The 18,522-nt window shown below is 32.7% G+C and overlaps 1 protein-coding gene across 1 annotated transcript in view; it reads right to left on the bottom strand.

Moving 5' to 3' along the window:
- LOC113395365 (glutamate decarboxylase) overlaps window positions 1-17,784 on the bottom strand; it is a 41,808-nt gene extending 24,024 nt beyond the window's left edge. The window contains exons 1-4 of the mRNA XM_064219513.1: window positions 17,558-17,784; window positions 17,111-17,233; window positions 14,741-14,816; window positions 745-854 (exon numbers count right to left, since the gene is read on the bottom strand). Of these exons, the coding sequence (XP_064075583.1) occupies window positions 745-854; window positions 14,741-14,816; window positions 17,111-17,176 (252 nt within the window). The 5' untranslated portion in view covers window positions 17,177-17,233; window positions 17,558-17,784. The remainder of the gene's footprint in view (window positions 1-744; window positions 855-14,740; window positions 14,817-17,110; window positions 17,234-17,557) is intronic.
- Between the last annotated feature and the right edge of the window lie 738 nt (window positions 17,785-18,522).

Raw genomic sequence — 18,522 nt, 5'->3', positions numbered from 1 at the left:
AAGTACATAAGAGGAAGTTTGGAAGTGGCACCGATAACCGAGAAGTTATGTGGAAGGCGGCTAACATGGTATGGTCATGTTATGCGGAGGAATGAGGAACATATTGTGAGGAAGGTCTTCAGCATGAACGTGGATGGATATAGAGGAAGGGGACGACCAATGAAAAGATGGATGGATTGTGTGAGAGATGATATGGCTGGAAAGAATGTTACTTGTGAGATGACGTCAGATAGAGAAGTATGGAAGAAGAAGACATGCTGCGTTGGGATAAGGGCAGGAGGACAATGATTTATGGCGATCGGTTGATCAGTAGCGGCGAGTTATACAAACTTGCTTTCATTAAATTCCGTTGGTCCAGCACCTGGATCCTTTCCGGTCGTGTCGGATTTGCTATCCCAACAGATTATGAGAGTTAATAAATAGAGAGGGCACCTGTGTTTACGCACACAATTCTGCACTGCAATATGTCCTGCGTAGTGAGCTGGTCTTCTATCTTATTGGTCTTGATTGGACTTCTAGCATGTTTATACTTAGTCTGGATGATTATGTTTTCACTCATCACATATGCTACCGTCAAACATCAAGTTTGAAGGGTAACTACAGGCATGAGGAAATATCTCAGTTCCTAAAGTTGGTAGCGCATATATCTCTCACATCCCCAATGTAAATGGGCGATAGAATGCTTATCTACAAAATAAAGGCAGATAAATCATTCATATGAATAAAATAAATCGAGTAAATTACCTTTTCATTCCTATCATTGACTTTCTGGATGTAGTCGAGAAGAACATCGACGACCCTGGCGAGAAATTCGCGAGTCTGGGGATTAGCATCCTCGCGGTATGGCAGGATAGCTGTAACAATTACAAATTCATTTCATTTCATTACTATAGGAAGATGCTTTTAAAAATTTACGGGACGATTTTGCTTTTATGAGCCTACTTTAATAAAGAACTTTTTTACTTTGATTTTTGATTTTAAGTTCATTGATATACGCACGTACAGAACAATTATATATATATATATATATATATATATATATATATGTAGAGAGGATAAATATTGCCTATAACTTTCTGACACTTTTTTCACGATCCTAACTTTCTAAACGATCGTGTTCTGAAGTGAGAATCGAGTTTAGTCTTGAAGAATATCTCTACAGTTCCTTATACGACACTCTCATAAATGACTTTAAAAAAATTTGAACTTTATTTGGTTTTGTTAAGATTTTTGATATCTATACTTACTGTTTTAACTCAGGATTAACAACAATACCCTTTTAATTTTCAATATCAAAATACCATCAATACATCTGCGTATATAAGATAAATCGTCATAAGAATATAGTCTTTATTACGTTAAAAATAAGGTGGTAAATAAATTTTACAGACACAAAGATACGTTTTTAGAAATAAAGTCGAGATTACACTTTTGTGCTGTGATCACTGAATGTTTTGTTCTCGCGAAGGATTGTTTGCCCTTTTGATTTGAAAGGTGAAAAATTAAAAAAAAAAAACTCTTGATGAAAACTTTCACTGGAGATCGGAATGGGGTTGAAAGTTTTCATCATCTAGCCTCGTACCTGACTTTGTACGGTTAATATTATGAGAGCCGAGATGGCCCAGTGGTTAGAACGCGTGCACCTTAACCGATGATTTCGGGTTCAAACCCAGGCAGGCACCACTGAATTTTCATGTGCTTAATTTGTGTTTATAATTCATCTCGTGCTCGGCGGTGAAGGAAAACATCGTGAGGAAACCTGCATGTGTGTAATTTCAACGAAATTCTGCCACATGTGTATTCCACCAACCCGCATTGGAGCAGCGTGGTGGAATATGCTCCATACCCTTCTCCTCAACGGGAGAGGAGCCCTTAGCCCAGCAGTGGGAAATTTACAGGCTGATTATGTTATGTTATGTATTATGACTTATCACGTTCTATTTTAAAACCAATGTCAAATAAACATTCATGAATAGATATGTTTGTCCGCACGATGTTAATGCATCGAGCAGTTATTTAAATTTTATGAGGTAACATTTTTTTTATGATACATACCGAATAATGCCCTCAATTGTGACCCACGTAACCATCGAGTAAGTATTTAAATTAAATAGTAATTCAACCTTTTAGCATTTACAACTCTCAACACTATCCCTCCGAAGCCGCGGTCTCTCAGACCCCAGCTGTTATAATCCGTAATACTATCATCCTACAGTCACTGGCACGCTTGCGATGTCCATACATTGATGTACAAACCTTTATGATATTTTATTTACTTATTCAGTACAGTAAACTCAGATTTCAGCGAAATATTTTTTTATAATTGTGGTTGTTATAAAACATAACGTACTTGTAAAACGCGATTAAAAATCTTAGAAACGAATGTTCTATTAAACTTAAATTGTTATTTGTTTTTACTTCTTAATAAATTATGACGATATAGTTCTATTATACAAGAGGTTTACTCAAAAATATCTATACTAATATATAAAGCGGAAGAGTTTGTTTGTTTGTTTGTTTAAACGCGCTAATCTCAGGAACTACTGGTCCGATTTTAAAAAATCTTTTTTTGTTGAATAGTCCAATTATAGAGGAAGGCTTTAGGCTATATAACATTACGCTGCGACCAATAGGAGCGCAGCGACAGTGAGAAATGTTGCAAAAACGGGGAAAATTATTCACATTTATGGACTTTCGATGCGTGCGCAGCATAAACGTTTTAAGTTACTCAAAAAATGTGTATGAAAGATATATTCCTCTTTTAATAATAAAAAAAAAGTCCGTGACACTATATGTCTATTTGTTAAGAGTGTGCTAGCAGGCGGGGCGCGGCGGCGGATGAGGGGGAGGCGGGTCAGCCCCGCCGCCGCGCTCGCCACTCTCACCCGCGGGTGTAGTTCTGCGAAGTAGCAATGCACATAACGACTTAAAAAAATTAACATTCTTAATAGTTAAATTATTTATCAAAATTAGGTTTTGTTATCAGCTTATTTGCTCATTATTTTTTATCGTTTAAAATCGGTTACATTTAAATCATAATCTGCTGTAGTTTTAACTTACGATATAAGATAAAATTTCAATGAACATTCCTTCGTACTTTGCAAGTAAACAATTCAAACGTTTCACGGTATAAATAAGGTATAAAAATTACATTACACACGTAAAAAAGTTCAAAATGGCGAGCGATACTTTCACCGATGCAGCTTAATCATCACTGAGAAAATAAATTATGCAAATAAGCAAATAGGTGAATATCGTTTAAAATGACTACACAAATAAATTAGTAATTCAATATTTCAAGTAATTTCTATTACGTTCAAGCATATTCAACACGGTTGTACTATAATCACCTTATGAAATAATAACACCAAAGGAGAAACAATCTAAACTTCTTATTGTTCGGTTTGTTTATCTTATTACGTTTAAGTTAATATTGTTTGTTTTCAACCGACTTCAAAAAGGAGGAGGTTATCAATTCGTCTCTATTTTTTTTTTATATGCCTGTTACCTCATAACTTTTCACTGGATTTTGATAATTTTTTTTTTGTTTGAAAGGTAGTGCTTCCCGTGGGGCTCCATTTTAATTTTATCCTGTTACGATGATGGTATCCTTATGAAAACGATATAAGTCTTAAATGTGCATTATGTATGTGCGCGATAAATAGGTGAATAACTCAAAATTGTGCCAACCAATTTTAATGATTCTTTTTTTATTATAAAGGATATACTTCAAGGGTACTATGGTGAAAGTTTGGTAAGGTTCTGAGCATAGGATCCATGACAAAGTAACGGTACGGAAGGGAACGGAACAATTCTAAGGAGCACGTTAGCGATACTCGGCCGAATCTTTTAGAAACAAAAATTTTGACAAAAACAAAACCGACTTCAAAAGAGAAAAAAAATAATCTGCTCTAAAAAGTAAAAAATAATTGCTTATTATTCTACAACTTAATAATCAAGTAACTTATTCTACTTACCAATATGTAGGTACGTTCTGTGTTTCCACGCAAGGAGATAAGTATGTACCTACCCACTTTAAATCTAACTTAACACAAACCTATGAATAACAAACAATGATCACAATATTTTTTAGATTTATACTATGTAAAATGAAATTAAAAATATTTAGACTATTTAAAAGTCAGCAAAGTTATTACGATAATATATTATAGTTAAAATTATTGTTATTTTTGGAGGCGGTGTCAGCTAAGGTAGGTTTGTAAATATATGATATACTCCAAATTTGTAAATCTGGTCTATCGATAAATACACTTCTTCTTGATGTTTTTTTAAACCCTATACGTACATAGTGGTCCTATATAATGACAGAAAATTGGAATCAAAATTGAGTGTTTAAGCAAACATGTCTACCGTCAGGTATTACAATTCATGAACTTTTCTCCTAATCCAAGACAAAGAAAAGTCATTCAGATTTACTATTACATTTCCTGTTGAACGTTTTGTTTGTTTTGGCAGAGTATGAATTTTGTTTGTGATTTATTTATTTACAATTGACTTTTTCTTTTGTCTTACATCCAGATGTCGATACACCTGCATCGAATTGTTAACAAAAAAAATATTCGCAATCGTACACTATTGTACAATATTTCTTTTATGTTTAAGAAAAGGGTTGTCATAATTGACCGTATAACAATAAGCAATAAAAACACAGATGTTGGTAATTTATTTAGACAAACTTTACCGGTAATTTTAAGAGGAACTAGAGCAGACATTGTAAGGTCTTGCCTTAAAAGTTCACCGTTATGGAAATTTGTCCATACCTTAAAACTATCTACGAATATGAGAGCACATTTGGGGGAGGAAGTACAAATTTTCCTTCAAAGTTACTTTTAATAGGAGATGGAAAAGTACCTCATTCTGAAAATAAAATTGAAATTGATCGCGATTTAGGAGAAAAAGTGACTAGCATAGAGGATTTAATATCAAAAGTTTACCCTAATATCGTCGAAATAGAAAATAAAGATTACCAATGGATGTGTCAAAGGGCAATATTGGCGGCGAGAAATAGTAGCGTTGACGAAATTAACGACCTAATTTTAACCAAACTTCCAGGCGATATAACTACCTACACATCTATTGATAATGTAATGGATCAAGAAGATGCTGTCCATTACCCACAAGAGTTTCTCAATTCTTTAAACCCGAGCGGCCTTCCACCACATTCCCTGAAGTTAAAAATAGGTGCTGCGATAATTTTACTCAGAAATCTTAAACCACCAAATTTATGTAACGGGACCCGCCTTCAAGTAAAATTCCTTCGCAATAACGTGATCGTTGCAACAGTTTTGACTGGTCCGGCAGTTGGTCAAACAGTGCTTATACCTCGCATCCCAATGATTCCAAATGATTTACCTTTTAATTTTAAAAGAATTCAATTTCCCATTAAGTTATCTTTTGCCGTAACCATTAATAAATCACAGGGCCAAACATTTAAACACGTAGGAATCGATTTACGTCAAGACTGCTTTTCACACGGCCAACTATATGTCGCGTTGTCAAGATCGGGTTGCGGGCAAAATCAGTATGTTCTTCTACCACAAGAAAATAAAACTAAAAATATAATCTACGCTTAAGTACTGTAAAACATATTATTAAATCTTATTGACGATTATAATAACAAAAACCAACGTGAACAATCAAACGATAATCATGATAGTGTTTCCGACAACTACGCGAACGAAGTCGCGGGCACAGCTAGTATTATTATATACCTCAACGCCAATGACAGATAATCCGAAATCATTTTCGAAGACGCATCCATTTATTTTATAATCAATGACAACTATCAAACAATTCTGAATTCAAATACTATTACCTCAAGACACATTTTCAATGTACATCATATATTTTACCAAACATTCACTAACCCCTGTACGAGGAAAATTTATTTGTCAAGCATTACACTGCAATCCAGATGTTACCCTCGAAAAAAGAACATCATCATTCTAAATTCAACCTTGTGTGTGTAGTATACGGTGTATTTTATATTTTGAATGGTCCATGGGATAGAAAAGATGAGATTTAGTATGAACTTATGTTTTGGACGTCATAAGCCGATTGCTCTTGAGTTGTACATTTCGAGAGCTTTGCGTTGCAAATGGGTTTTTCACTTATTTATTTGCCAACTAACTTGTGCTATTTTATATTGAAATAACAGATATGTAACGAAATAAAAAAATAACTATAAATTAAACATTACTGGGTAAAAGATCCTTTTGCTCTCTAAAAGATTTGTAGGTTATTCGACCACGCTGTTTCAAGCGTGTCAGTCTACAGCGACGTTTGTTATTAAGTATTTATAACCTATTTCAATAGAAGAAATCCAAATCAAAATATACTTTATTCAAGTAGGCTTTTACAAGCACTTTTGAATCGTCATTTAACCAACTATTTAAAGTAAAGCTACCATCGGTTCGGAATGTAGATTCTACCGAGAAGAACCGGCAAGAAACTCAGTAGTTACTCTTTTTCAATATCTAAAAATACAGTCATGTTAGTTAAATATAATTCTATCCTGCCTGGAAGTCAACAAGCATTAACTCCACGCTTTTTAATCATCTATATAATCTTGTATCGAATAATATGCCTTCTTTACCAATGTATTTTTTACAAATGACTTGAATTTATGAAACGGCAAAGTTATAAATTAATATTTAAAGATATAAACCTTAGATTTTCATATGCTAGTTCTGCTATTTTGTGCAATACAAACCTTTATTTATAATAGAACAACATTCTACTTACTTACTTATATCCACTGTAGTTCTTACTGACCTAAGTTTCGATAACGGCTTCGTCGAAATTCAAAAATCCATTTTATATTTATTTTGTTAAACTAAACCGATTTTTTATTACACAGCATATTTTATCTGTACGAAAAATGTTCTTTTGAGAATTCAAAGACTGCACGGACATTTTTCAACAGAAATAATTACAGCATACCGATAGGGGCCGGACCGACCCCAGCGATGTCAGGAATTTCACTTAGAACTTTAGACACGGCTGGGTTAACAGTGAAATTCGCCCGCTATTGTTCTCTTCAAAATATTAAAAGTAATGATACATTTTAGAATTTTTTGTTGATTTATTATTCAATCAATTGGTTATCAAATTTAGTAATAAAGTTATCTGGTAACACAAGACCTCCAATCCTTAATAATCGTACCTATTAATACTAAAAGTTCAGAAAAAAAAGTTACGGTTCTGATTGGCTGCACGACCGATTTCAAATTTCTAAAATATTAGCTGTGCCCGTGTATACGCGCGCGTTTAAATATAACAAAAAAGTTTTTGTTGTAGCCTAAGTTACTCCTTATTACATCAGGTATCTGTCAGAGAAAGCCCCGTCAAAATCGATCCAGCCGTTCCAGAGATTAGCCGGAACAAACAGACAAACAAAAATTCTAGATTATGTTATTTTGGTATACATATGTACCGCGTATATAACAGACACTCCAATTTTATTATATGTATAGTATATTTAACAGAGAAATTTAATTTTTATTTTATAAATGCTATCAAATGTCCACAAATCAAATCAAAATATACCTTATTCAAGAAGACTATTACAAAAATGTTTGAATCATCATTTCACAGAACTGCATTAAACGTAAAGCTACCACCGGTTCGGAATGTAGATTCTTCCGAGAATAACCGACAAGAATCTCAGTAGTTACTAGTAGTATTTTCCAACATATGAAATACAAAGTTATATATATAATATCTGCATGAAAGTCAACAAGTATTAGCTCGACGCTTTTATTTATTTATTTATTTATTTATTGGAAAAGTTACACCATCAACATATCACTAAGCACTTAAAATTAATATCTGTTGGGTAACATACAAAATGATACGTCTTTAAAGGTGTAAACAACATTAACATCATTATTATCATATATTTTGAAATATTTTAAGATAAATCTCTTTCGTACGTTTAAAAATCGTAAACACTTATTAAAATACGTCTAATAAAATATTGGAATTGTCGTTTTGCAGAATCAAAAATATATATTCGAAATATAATACCGGATATACAATCACTCACTGTATTAAAAAAAATACCATTCAAATAAACAATATAACCCACAAATTCCGTCGGTGATCTGGAAGGCCCCTTCATAGCGGTATTAAATGCCCATCCTTTGTATCCCTAGCGAGGATTGATAGACCCGGCTCATGAGGATTTAGATGGGGTATAGATTTTTTTTAACAGTTTTTCTCTGTTATTTATGGTGTATTTAAAATTGTGAATGTGTTTCTTATGTTTTTTTCTGGTTATTTAATGATCACACTTTGTTTATATCATAAAAAGGAACTATACGAAATTATTTCTAGTCGCTTATTAGGTATAAATTATATACTAATTTCCGCCTGCGGTTTCGTCCGCGTGTAAATGTAGTGTTAGAGATAAATCTATCTATCTCTGTGCGAAAGTTCATTCGGATCCGTTCAGACGTTCTTTTTTTTTTTTTTATTTTATATGAGGGAAACAAGCAATGATATGACATTTATGGCATAAAAATATACAATATTACGTACATCAGCTAAGTTTCCACTGATACTAATTACACAGTTATTAAAATAAAAAAAAAAAAAGAGTTCTGTCGTGATTGAGTTATAAACATACATCTGTTCAAACATTGAAATTAAAATGACATCCTTGCAATGAAACTTCATAGGTTGAATTAAAGTATCAAACTATCTGTGTAGTCCATATCTAATTTCACCGTATTGGGTGATGAATTTTTAAAAACATTCATTTTTAACAAGATATAGTCGCCATTTATTCATTGAAGGCTAAACCTCGATTTCAATATTTTTAACTTTCAAAATTTTCATCTTGTGTTTAGCCCACTTAGGTGATGAATTTAAAAAAATGGTTTAATAATTGTCTTAAACTTAACATAAATCTAAATACCTATTTCTAAAATCAGATAGGTCGAATTTCCATATATAGTTTGGTCACCCATTTTTAAAAATTCGTTCCAGTAAATGTCCATACCCAAAGAATTATGCGCGTTGTCAGTAAGTCATTTTAAAATATTATTAGTTAAACAGAAGTCAACTTTTTTTTTGTTCGCAAATAACTAAATATATAAAAAAAAAAGAACAATCTCGTCTAAAAAATCTTAATCAACATACATCATTCAAAGTTCCGTTACCAAGACAATGCTCTCACAAATAAGGGATTTAAGTTAAACCCGGTCATTACCGCGAGAGAGGCAGGATCAACTCCCCTCCATGGGTATTTGTGACCCCATTGAGTAATCTTTCCCATATTACGTAACGATTTATTACGAAACTCATAATTAATTAGGTGTCTTATTATTTTTATTTGATACGTAATTAGTATTTGAATTTATGGTACATATTTTAACACTGGAAACCATGGTGGTTTTGATTGGTAAAAGTACATTTTTTAATACTTTTATAGTTTTCATGGGTACGCCACTCCGTGGTCCCGGGTTCGATTCCCGGACGAGTCAATGTAGAAAAAGTTAATTAGTTTTCTATGTTATCTTGGGTCTGGGTGTTTGTGGTACCGTCGTTACTTCTGATTTTCCATAACACAAGTGCTTTAGCTACTTACATTGGGATCAGAGTAATGTATGTGATGTTGTTCAATATTTATTATATAAAAATATATAAAAAAAAAGTAAAAATATAAAATAAGCCGTTAAAAGTGGACCATTAAGGTTTCCTTTCTTTTGGAGGAGAAGGCTTGGAACTCCAATGAGAATTGGTGGAATCCACATACGGCATAATTACAACAGACCCATACGTAAGTACATTTCGCGATGTTTTCCTTCGACGAGCTCGAGGTGGATTGTAAACAAAATGTTAGTTGTTCTTGTCTGGATTTGAACCAGTTTATAGATACGTAAGTTCGAATCTAATTATGACTATGGATATATGAATAATATTTTATCGGTTTCAGACACGGTTACGGATACGAAATTATTTATTATCCAATTGATTCGTTAGTTTAGTTCAGGATACGAATGTTTGATTATATTAAATTGTAAAAGAGAAAATGAGTTAAGAAATGGACCTTATTTGTAGGATGTAATTATTTGTTGTTAGGTATAATAGAAAAAATTAAGTACTCTATTTAAGTATAACAATATGCAAATAATAGTTCGGATAGATTTTCATTTCGGATATCCGATGGTTTCGGTTACGTCTACGAAGCTCCATGGTATCCCTGGTTTGAGACCGCGGTGTACATTTAATATTTATCTAACCAGTAGGCCATCTCTTTATAATAACATTCAAATAAATTATAATATTTAAAGATAATCTTCAATCATAACATAGTATACTCTTATATTTTACTGGGCGCCCATTAGGGGTTAGTTTTAGGGAAATGTTTTTCGTAAATATACTTTAAAAAATAATACATTATTTTGTCAAGGATTAATACTATTATTTATCAATATAAATATATATATTTATATAAAAAAGCGTGGAGTTAATGCTCGTTGACTTCCAGACAGGAGACATAACATACATATATAATTGTATTTAACTAACATGACTGTATTTTTAGATGTTGAAAAAGAGTAACTACTAAGTTTCTTGCCGGTTCTTCTCGGTAGAATCTACATTCCGAACCGGTGCTAGCTTTGCTTTAAATAGTTTGTTAAATGACGATTCAAAAGTGCTTGTAAAAGCCTATGTGGCGTCCCGCCACATTCATTGTTTTAATAAATATAAATGTATAAAATATATATATATATAACATTTTTATAATTGCATAAAATTATTATATTCAACAAACAAACAAAGTTCCAGCCGTGCGACGATAATTTTTTATATTAGTTAGATACGTAAGCGATCGTACGATCGCGTGCCTCGCTCATTTGCTGCCGCTGCCCTCCTACCCCGGCAGCCAGCGGTCAACGGCAACGCCGCGCGCGGAGACTCAGTGGGATCTCGATCTCGATGCGCACTGCTTTGCCCAATTTTATGCTTTGCACTCACTTACGCCTTAGTTGCTTGTTTCTTTTTGTTTGTTTCCTCGTGCTGTTATCCTATTGACTGTATCTTCTGTGTATGTAGACTTACTGTGCTGTGCTATATTTGTAAGTGTGAACAATAAACTGTTGACTGTTCATTTATTTTTTTTTTGATATACTAAAGACTACTAACCACGCACATACAACTACATTAAAAAATAAAGTATATTTTGATTTTGATTTTTGATAAAACATAGACATTTTAAGATATACAAGATTCGTATATATTTTTACATTGTATAATTTAATCGTTAAAAATTAGGATTAATTGAATTTTTCATTACCACAACCAAGTCCGTGTCCAAGAACTGAAATATATGAAGTATCAAAAGCCAAGTTTTTGATTGATTCATTGATCGTTGTTGAGAGTAACTCAGGCTGGCCAATTGCGGTATTCAAAGCGTTGATTAATTGTGCTGTTTTAAACTGTCATCCTATAATAAATTATACAGTGACTGAACGTAAGTGAATTTAGCTGTTAAGATTTTTGCAATCTAAATTAACAGAACACATGAATTGTTTTAAATTTTACTTTTTGATTTTTGAAAATGATGAAAATTGGTTCAGCGATTAAAGTTTGAAGAGGTAACAGGCAGGTAGAATATATGCTGACCTCTCATCATATATTCTGGTGGTGTTTACCCAGGAGGAGTTGCACAAAGCCCTGTTCTACCACGTCAAATGTCCATCAGGATAAGGAAGCAAAACACACTGGAAAATCAAAGACGAAGAGATTTCACTCAGGGCGTATAATTGCGTGATGGTAATAGGGTGGAGGCAGGGTCATATTAGTCCATTCCAAGGAGGCTCTAGGGCAAATATGTGGCCCTGTAAAATGGACCAAGAACTTTAGGGCATTTTTTAATTATATATTTGTTTCTAAAGCAATCTGATCTGGTTTGCTAAATAAATTAAATTTAAAATTGTTGATCGTATATTCTACTCAGGCCAAATAAAAAGCCGAAATGCTTGCGAAACAGAAAATTAAATCATGTAACTGACAATTATTATTAACGCTCAGTGTTGCCAGTCGAAACTTAATTTACAATCTTAATATTTTTGCTGGGATACATCAATAAGATAGAAAAAAATACACTCGAGGCGAATCTAGTATCGGGATTCCGGGGCTCCCCTGAGAATGGAGAACTGCGCTCAGTGTGGATTTCTGGTAAAGACGTATTTTGTAATGAATCCTTAATAGTTACAATTCACAGGCCACCAATCGATGTGACGTCACGAACTCGATTTTAACTATTGATAGTCAAAAATCAGCTGGTTTATTTAATTCATTTTACACTTTTTATCCGACAAATGCTTGACGCTTATTTGGGAGAGCAAATAGGACTCGTACTACAGGATGCTTTAAAAGAATAAGTAACATTCTATAAATTTTCACTGCTGAGCTTAGGCCTCCTCTTCGCTTGAGAAGAAATTTTGGATCATATGGACCAATGCTCACATTTAGCAGATTTACATTTAGATTTACCTGCGTGGGTTATTTCTTACGACGTCTTCTTTAATAATAAACACAAATTAAGTACATGAAAATTGCTTTTCTGGTTTTGAACCCAAAATCATCGGATAATATCCATCCATGATAATATTTAAGCACTGAGCCATCAGCTCCGGCTTGTGAATTGAATTCAACGCAATGATTTATAAATAAAGATATGGACGCCAGTGTAAAGTTACATCATAATCGGTCAGCTTATCGTGACGTCCGGAGGGCGTGCGGAGGAAATTACGGGTACTCTTGGGGTAGATAGTCTATGTATCGATAAAAAATATACTTTAATAAACTATTGTTGCTTTTTTTCATATTCAACGTATAATTCTCGTTTAAAAAGTTAGAAACAGGTAATTAAATCAAAGTACTTTGTCCGATTAAATTATTTAAATCATAAGAATGTTCTATATTCAAAGACCAAAAAAAAAAAGAAGTTTTTTTTAAATGTCACATTTGACATTTATATTTTTTTGACATTTGATAATAATAAAAAAAAAATCCTTTTTCCTTATTTGAAACAGCTTAGACACAGTATAGTTCACAGTTATTAAACAGCTTAGAATATATCTACATATATATTATATAAATCTAGAAAAAGTCAATGACAAACAGTTACTTTGTCTCTGTCTATAAACCGAGGATTTTTATTTTTATTGCCTTACTCTAGTTATGACATTATAATAACTAAATTTATGGCGAACACAACGTCCATTAGGTAAGATCTATTCACGAAGACGGCTCCACGTAAAATTTTTTTTTAAGATTTATTATGCGAACAGACAAATGGGCCACCCGGTGTTAAGTGGTCATGTAAGAAATATTAACCATTCCTTACACCGCCAATGCTCCACCAACGTTGGGAACTAAGATGTTACGTCCCTTGTGCCTGTAGTTACACTGGCTCAATCACCCTTTAAGCCGGCACACAAGAGTACTGAGTACTGCTTCTTGGCGGAGGACATCTGATGAGTGATGAGTACCTACCCAGACGGGCTTGCACAAAGCCCTACTACCAAGTAAAACTTAAAACAAAGGTTAACATTTAGAGCTGAGATGGCCTAGTGGTTAGAACGCGTGCATCTTAACCGATGATTTCGGGTTCAAGCCCAGGCAGGCACCACTGAATTTACATGTGCTTAATTTGTTTATAATTCATCTCGTGCTCGGCGGTGAAGGAAAACATCGTGAGGAAACCTGCATGTGTCTAATTTCAACGAAATTCTGCCACATGTGTATTCCACCAACCCGCATTGGAGCAGCGTGGTGGAATATGCTCCATACCTTCTCCTCAACGGGAGAGGAGGCCTTAGCCCAGCAGTGGGAAATTTACAGGCTGATTATGTTTATGTTATGTAACATTTATATATAATTTGTATTTGTTGTCTGTACTTTTACATGAATCGTATTACGCACACTAAAACATATTACCCAACAAGCTGTGCCCGCGACTTCGTGCGCGTTGTTTGAATTTAAGTTATTTGGATATTGTAGCGTGATTTTATTTTTATTCTATATATAATTCTAAAATAAAAGTAGCCTAAGTTACTCCTTATTACATCCGCTATCTGCCAGTGAAAGTCCTGTCGAAATCGGTTCAGGCGTTCCAGAGATTAGCCGGAACAAACAGACAGACAAAAATTGTAAAAAATGTTATTTTGGTATATGTACCGTGTATACATACATATGCATTTAGTAAAAAATGGGTTATTTTAATATTACAAACAGGCACTCCAATTTTATTATATGTATAGACAAAATACTAATGAGCGCAGATAATTTAAGGTGAAGGGCGCGTCTTCTTGAATAGATCTTATAAGTTAATCAATCAATCGAAATATACTTTATTCAATTAGTCTTTCACAATGGAATCGTGATTTAACACAGCCGTATTAAAAGTACATTTACCATCGGTTCGGAATGTAGATTCTACCGAGAAGAATCGGCAAGAAACACAATAGAAAATTATAAGTTATGTTTTACATAACATTAAGTATAATGTTTTTTTTCTATATGCGTCAGTCACGTGAAAACTCCTAAACGTACCGCTATGAGACTATGACCACTGCAAAAACTACGACGCATTTTATTAGGCTTTTTTATTCCTATTATTTTTCCCCATTTTATTTAATACCCAACGAAGTGAGGTAACAACTACTACATACGCAAATAAATACATAAAATATATACTTACAGTCATAATAGAGATTGCCGACACCGGATGTTAACTTTGGAGTACTCTGACCGGAGAGAGAAGCCATCCTTTCGCCCTATGAACAAAGAAATAAATTAAAATAAATGTTATATTAAATCTAAATATATAACAAAATTCACGACTGAAGCGTGTAAGCTTGGCAAATTATATGATGTTTTTTTCATTGATATATGTAGTTTTTTATGTATTTTAAGATACGCCGCATGAACGCTTACTTGCAATAAATTTCTTTGTTAAAACGCATTATTTGATATTAGCAGATATTAGATAGTAAAACACACTCCATCAATACTTAAATGAACACTTTAATAATCTTACATAAAACCTATTTAGTCTTTATCGGAATACAAAGTAAATAGCACGGAATGTCCGTAAATCGGTTTTTTTTATAGTTTGGTTTTTTATTTCATAGAGTTATTTATAGATAGAAAAACAACAAAATATGTCGTGATAGGCGAACACGCGACATGGCGGCCATCTTTGTGACGTCATAAAAATGTCGTAAACTATGCACGAAATTGAAATAATCGAATAGGAAATTCCATCAAAGGAATACTATGACATATATATGACATATACTATATGAAGGATACTATGACAATAGAGAAGGTGAAAGGTGACGTCACCTTCAGTTTCAATTTTTTTATGTAACTTTATGTAGGCTTTAAAAAGTTCTTGTAAAAAATTTAAACTGTTTTAAAGCACTAAATAGTTTGGATTCTTAATAAATCACAGTAAATGTATTATTAAAAAATTAAATATGTACTCTTACATATTTGATAGTAGTTGGACTTGTGGCTTTACCTGCGCGAAATTTGTAAAATTTCACCTACAGCACGCAAATCATAACACCGTATTTCAGTATGAATGTAGATCCTAAACGATTCAATTAAGTCAACTCCCGTCGAATCGTAGGGAAAAATAAGAAACAGGTGCTATGTTGGTTAAAACCTTTATCGAATAAAGTTAATATATACATACATATATAATGTACAGTTTTGATATTTTTGGAAAAGTTTGTTAACATTTCAAATTATATTACGTTCAATGAGCACATTGACTCGCCGCCTTACGGGATTAAATTAAATGTCAAACTACCAACGGTTAGGAATGAAATCATCAGAAGTTGAAATAACTCTTCTTCTCAATGTATGTGATATATAAATCATCACATGCGACGCACCTGGTTTTTTTACGGACAAATGATTATGGTGATGAGTATAATTGATCACTGCCCATAAACTTTGGGAAATGTTACGTCACTTGTGGGTGTAATAACACTGTCTCATTTAAACCAGAGTAAGGTCGAAATTTATCATTGCATGAAATGTCTGTATTATGGGTTGACTTGGTCGGTGACGGAGTTAAAATACTTGTCAGTCAGTGTAATTATAACCAAATATCGGGACCTGTTCTTGTTTTCTCTGATCGGTAATGTTATATTCCGCGAAATGTGACGTAGAATAATGATCTAATTTGATCTGACCGTCCTCGCGGTAATAGGGATCTTAGTCTTTAGTTGATACGCCTAAATAGTCCTCCATGAACAAGATATGGCGAATACTCCTTGCGAGAAGAGCGAGTGGTCAAGCAAGTTCAATGTGATCAAACGATAGCGCAATTCGGAAAAATAAACAAATATTTCTTACAGTCACACGTCAAGCAGAAAAAATAAATGATAATGTTTTTGTGCTCAAGTTGTAATCTCTTGTCTGCAATTGCAATCTTCACTTAATAATCTACTTCGATCACGATTTGCTATGCCAGATATCATTGCCAAAAAATTTCGCCAGGTATATTTAAAAAAATCAAAAACTTTATGGCCCTTTATAGTAGTCCTTTGTTCTTGGTTAGTTACAAGTTGCAAATAAAAAAAAAGTATTGGATTATGACATAAGACGTCATCGAATAAATTTTAACAGTGCTCATAATTTCCATGGGGTGAACTTTGGAGTTAAGACAAAATACGAAGACGAAATTTGACACAACGAATATCATTTAAATTATCCGCGAGATTTATAAAAATGCGTATTAAACTTGAGATCAATTTGTTCAAAGATTTATCGATTCGAGACGCCACAATTAAATAATAATATTGCATATGCAGGAGTAGGTACTTTGTTCTATACATCAATTAATTTATATTATGACTTCTACACATCATTATAAATAAAATATAATTATGTTACTAATATTAACAATAAAAAACTTATTTATAATTATTTAAATAATAAAATCCTAAACTACACAAGCAAAAATAATGTTATGTAACATGCAAGCGCAAGAAAAACAAGATGGCGGGAAATCAATATGGCAGCGATCACAAAATGGCGGCTAAAGTGGACGAACCAATTGTATGTGTTCTGCTATTTGCTTGCAGTAGGAAAAAAAGCCGTCCAGAGTCAGCTTAGACATTGCTAACCTCAATTTCTTATTTTTAGTCTGTAAAAAGAAAAAATATATGTTAATTTACTAGACTTTTTTTATCTGTGAGGTTCTTTCACACAACGAACGGCTGACATCTTTTTAATAAAAAAAATAATCTGTATTATAAAAAAAAAACAGTTTACAGTTAGGTTTCATAATCAATTATACAAATTTTTAGTTTACAAATGTTTAAATATATTTTTAAATGCATAAAAAATATTTACGATTTTTTGTAAATGATTGATTGTACGTTTAGAAATGAATGAAAAGAAAATGACAATACAAAAACTACGTAAAACTAAATACTTATATACATAAATTGAATACATAATAATACCAACCTTATGTAAACCGACGACTTTTAACTACCAATAAATTTATTTTATAATAATTATTTAAGGGGATTAATTTAACACTACTTATATGAGATATTTTTCGTTGAAAAACAGATTACTATGTGACAGAAAGGATCGTTGATAAATTTTAAATTTGGAATGGGATTTTCTCGTAAGAATTCAATTATGTTTTTCATATATAAAGAAATTTTATATGATTTAATGGACAATATTCAGCGGCGTATGCCACGAGAGCTGGTCAGCGACTAAGGTATATATTTCAGGGAGACCTGGGGTCTGAAACGCGCATGCGCTTTGCAAAGGTCGTAGGTGAAGGGGGTTTACGAAAATGGGAGGAGGTACGGAATCAGGTCAACCCCCATTTTGGGATCGATCTGACTGTGGTAAAACGCTCTGATGAATATCGTAGCTTATTCTAGATGTTATTCCATATTGTAGATGGAGATTTTAATGGAAATATTAGAGATATACATTTGCAATATATTTTAATCAGCAGAATATTGATATGAGATTGCATCGGAAAGATTATTTCTCGATTGCGTTCCAAAATGCTTACTATCGTTTATCATTTGGATATTTTCGTTTTCTCCGCTTTTTTATTTATAATTTTCTATAATATTATTGATTTCATCAAATGAGGTCAATCTACCTAAATACTTCGAAGTGTCATGGCCGACAATGAACGCCATCTTGTTAATGTAGGTTCGTTGCTTTGTTTGTCCTTTACGTAAATTATTTAATTCATACTGTTATTATTATTAAAAAATATTAACAAAATTACATACCTAATAAATATAATGAATGATATAACAAGTAATTAAATATTTAATTACATTTGCTAAAAGGATAAAGGTCTAAATGTATGATATTTTATGATCTATCTACGTAATATATTTTTTTATTTATTTAAATTGAAAACATTATTTAACCTGTTAACATTTTTATTTAATTTTGATCGTTTGAAATGTTCTTCTATGG

Source organism: Vanessa tameamea, chromosome 28 (genome assembly GCF_037043105.1).
Source record: "Vanessa tameamea isolate UH-Manoa-2023 chromosome 28, ilVanTame1 primary haplotype, whole genome shotgun sequence".
Lineage (NCBI taxonomy): Eukaryota > Metazoa > Arthropoda > Insecta > Lepidoptera > Nymphalidae > Vanessa > Vanessa tameamea.
The sequence above is the reverse complement of the archived record's forward strand: the minus strand, read 5'-3'. Positions and strand labels throughout refer to the sequence as shown.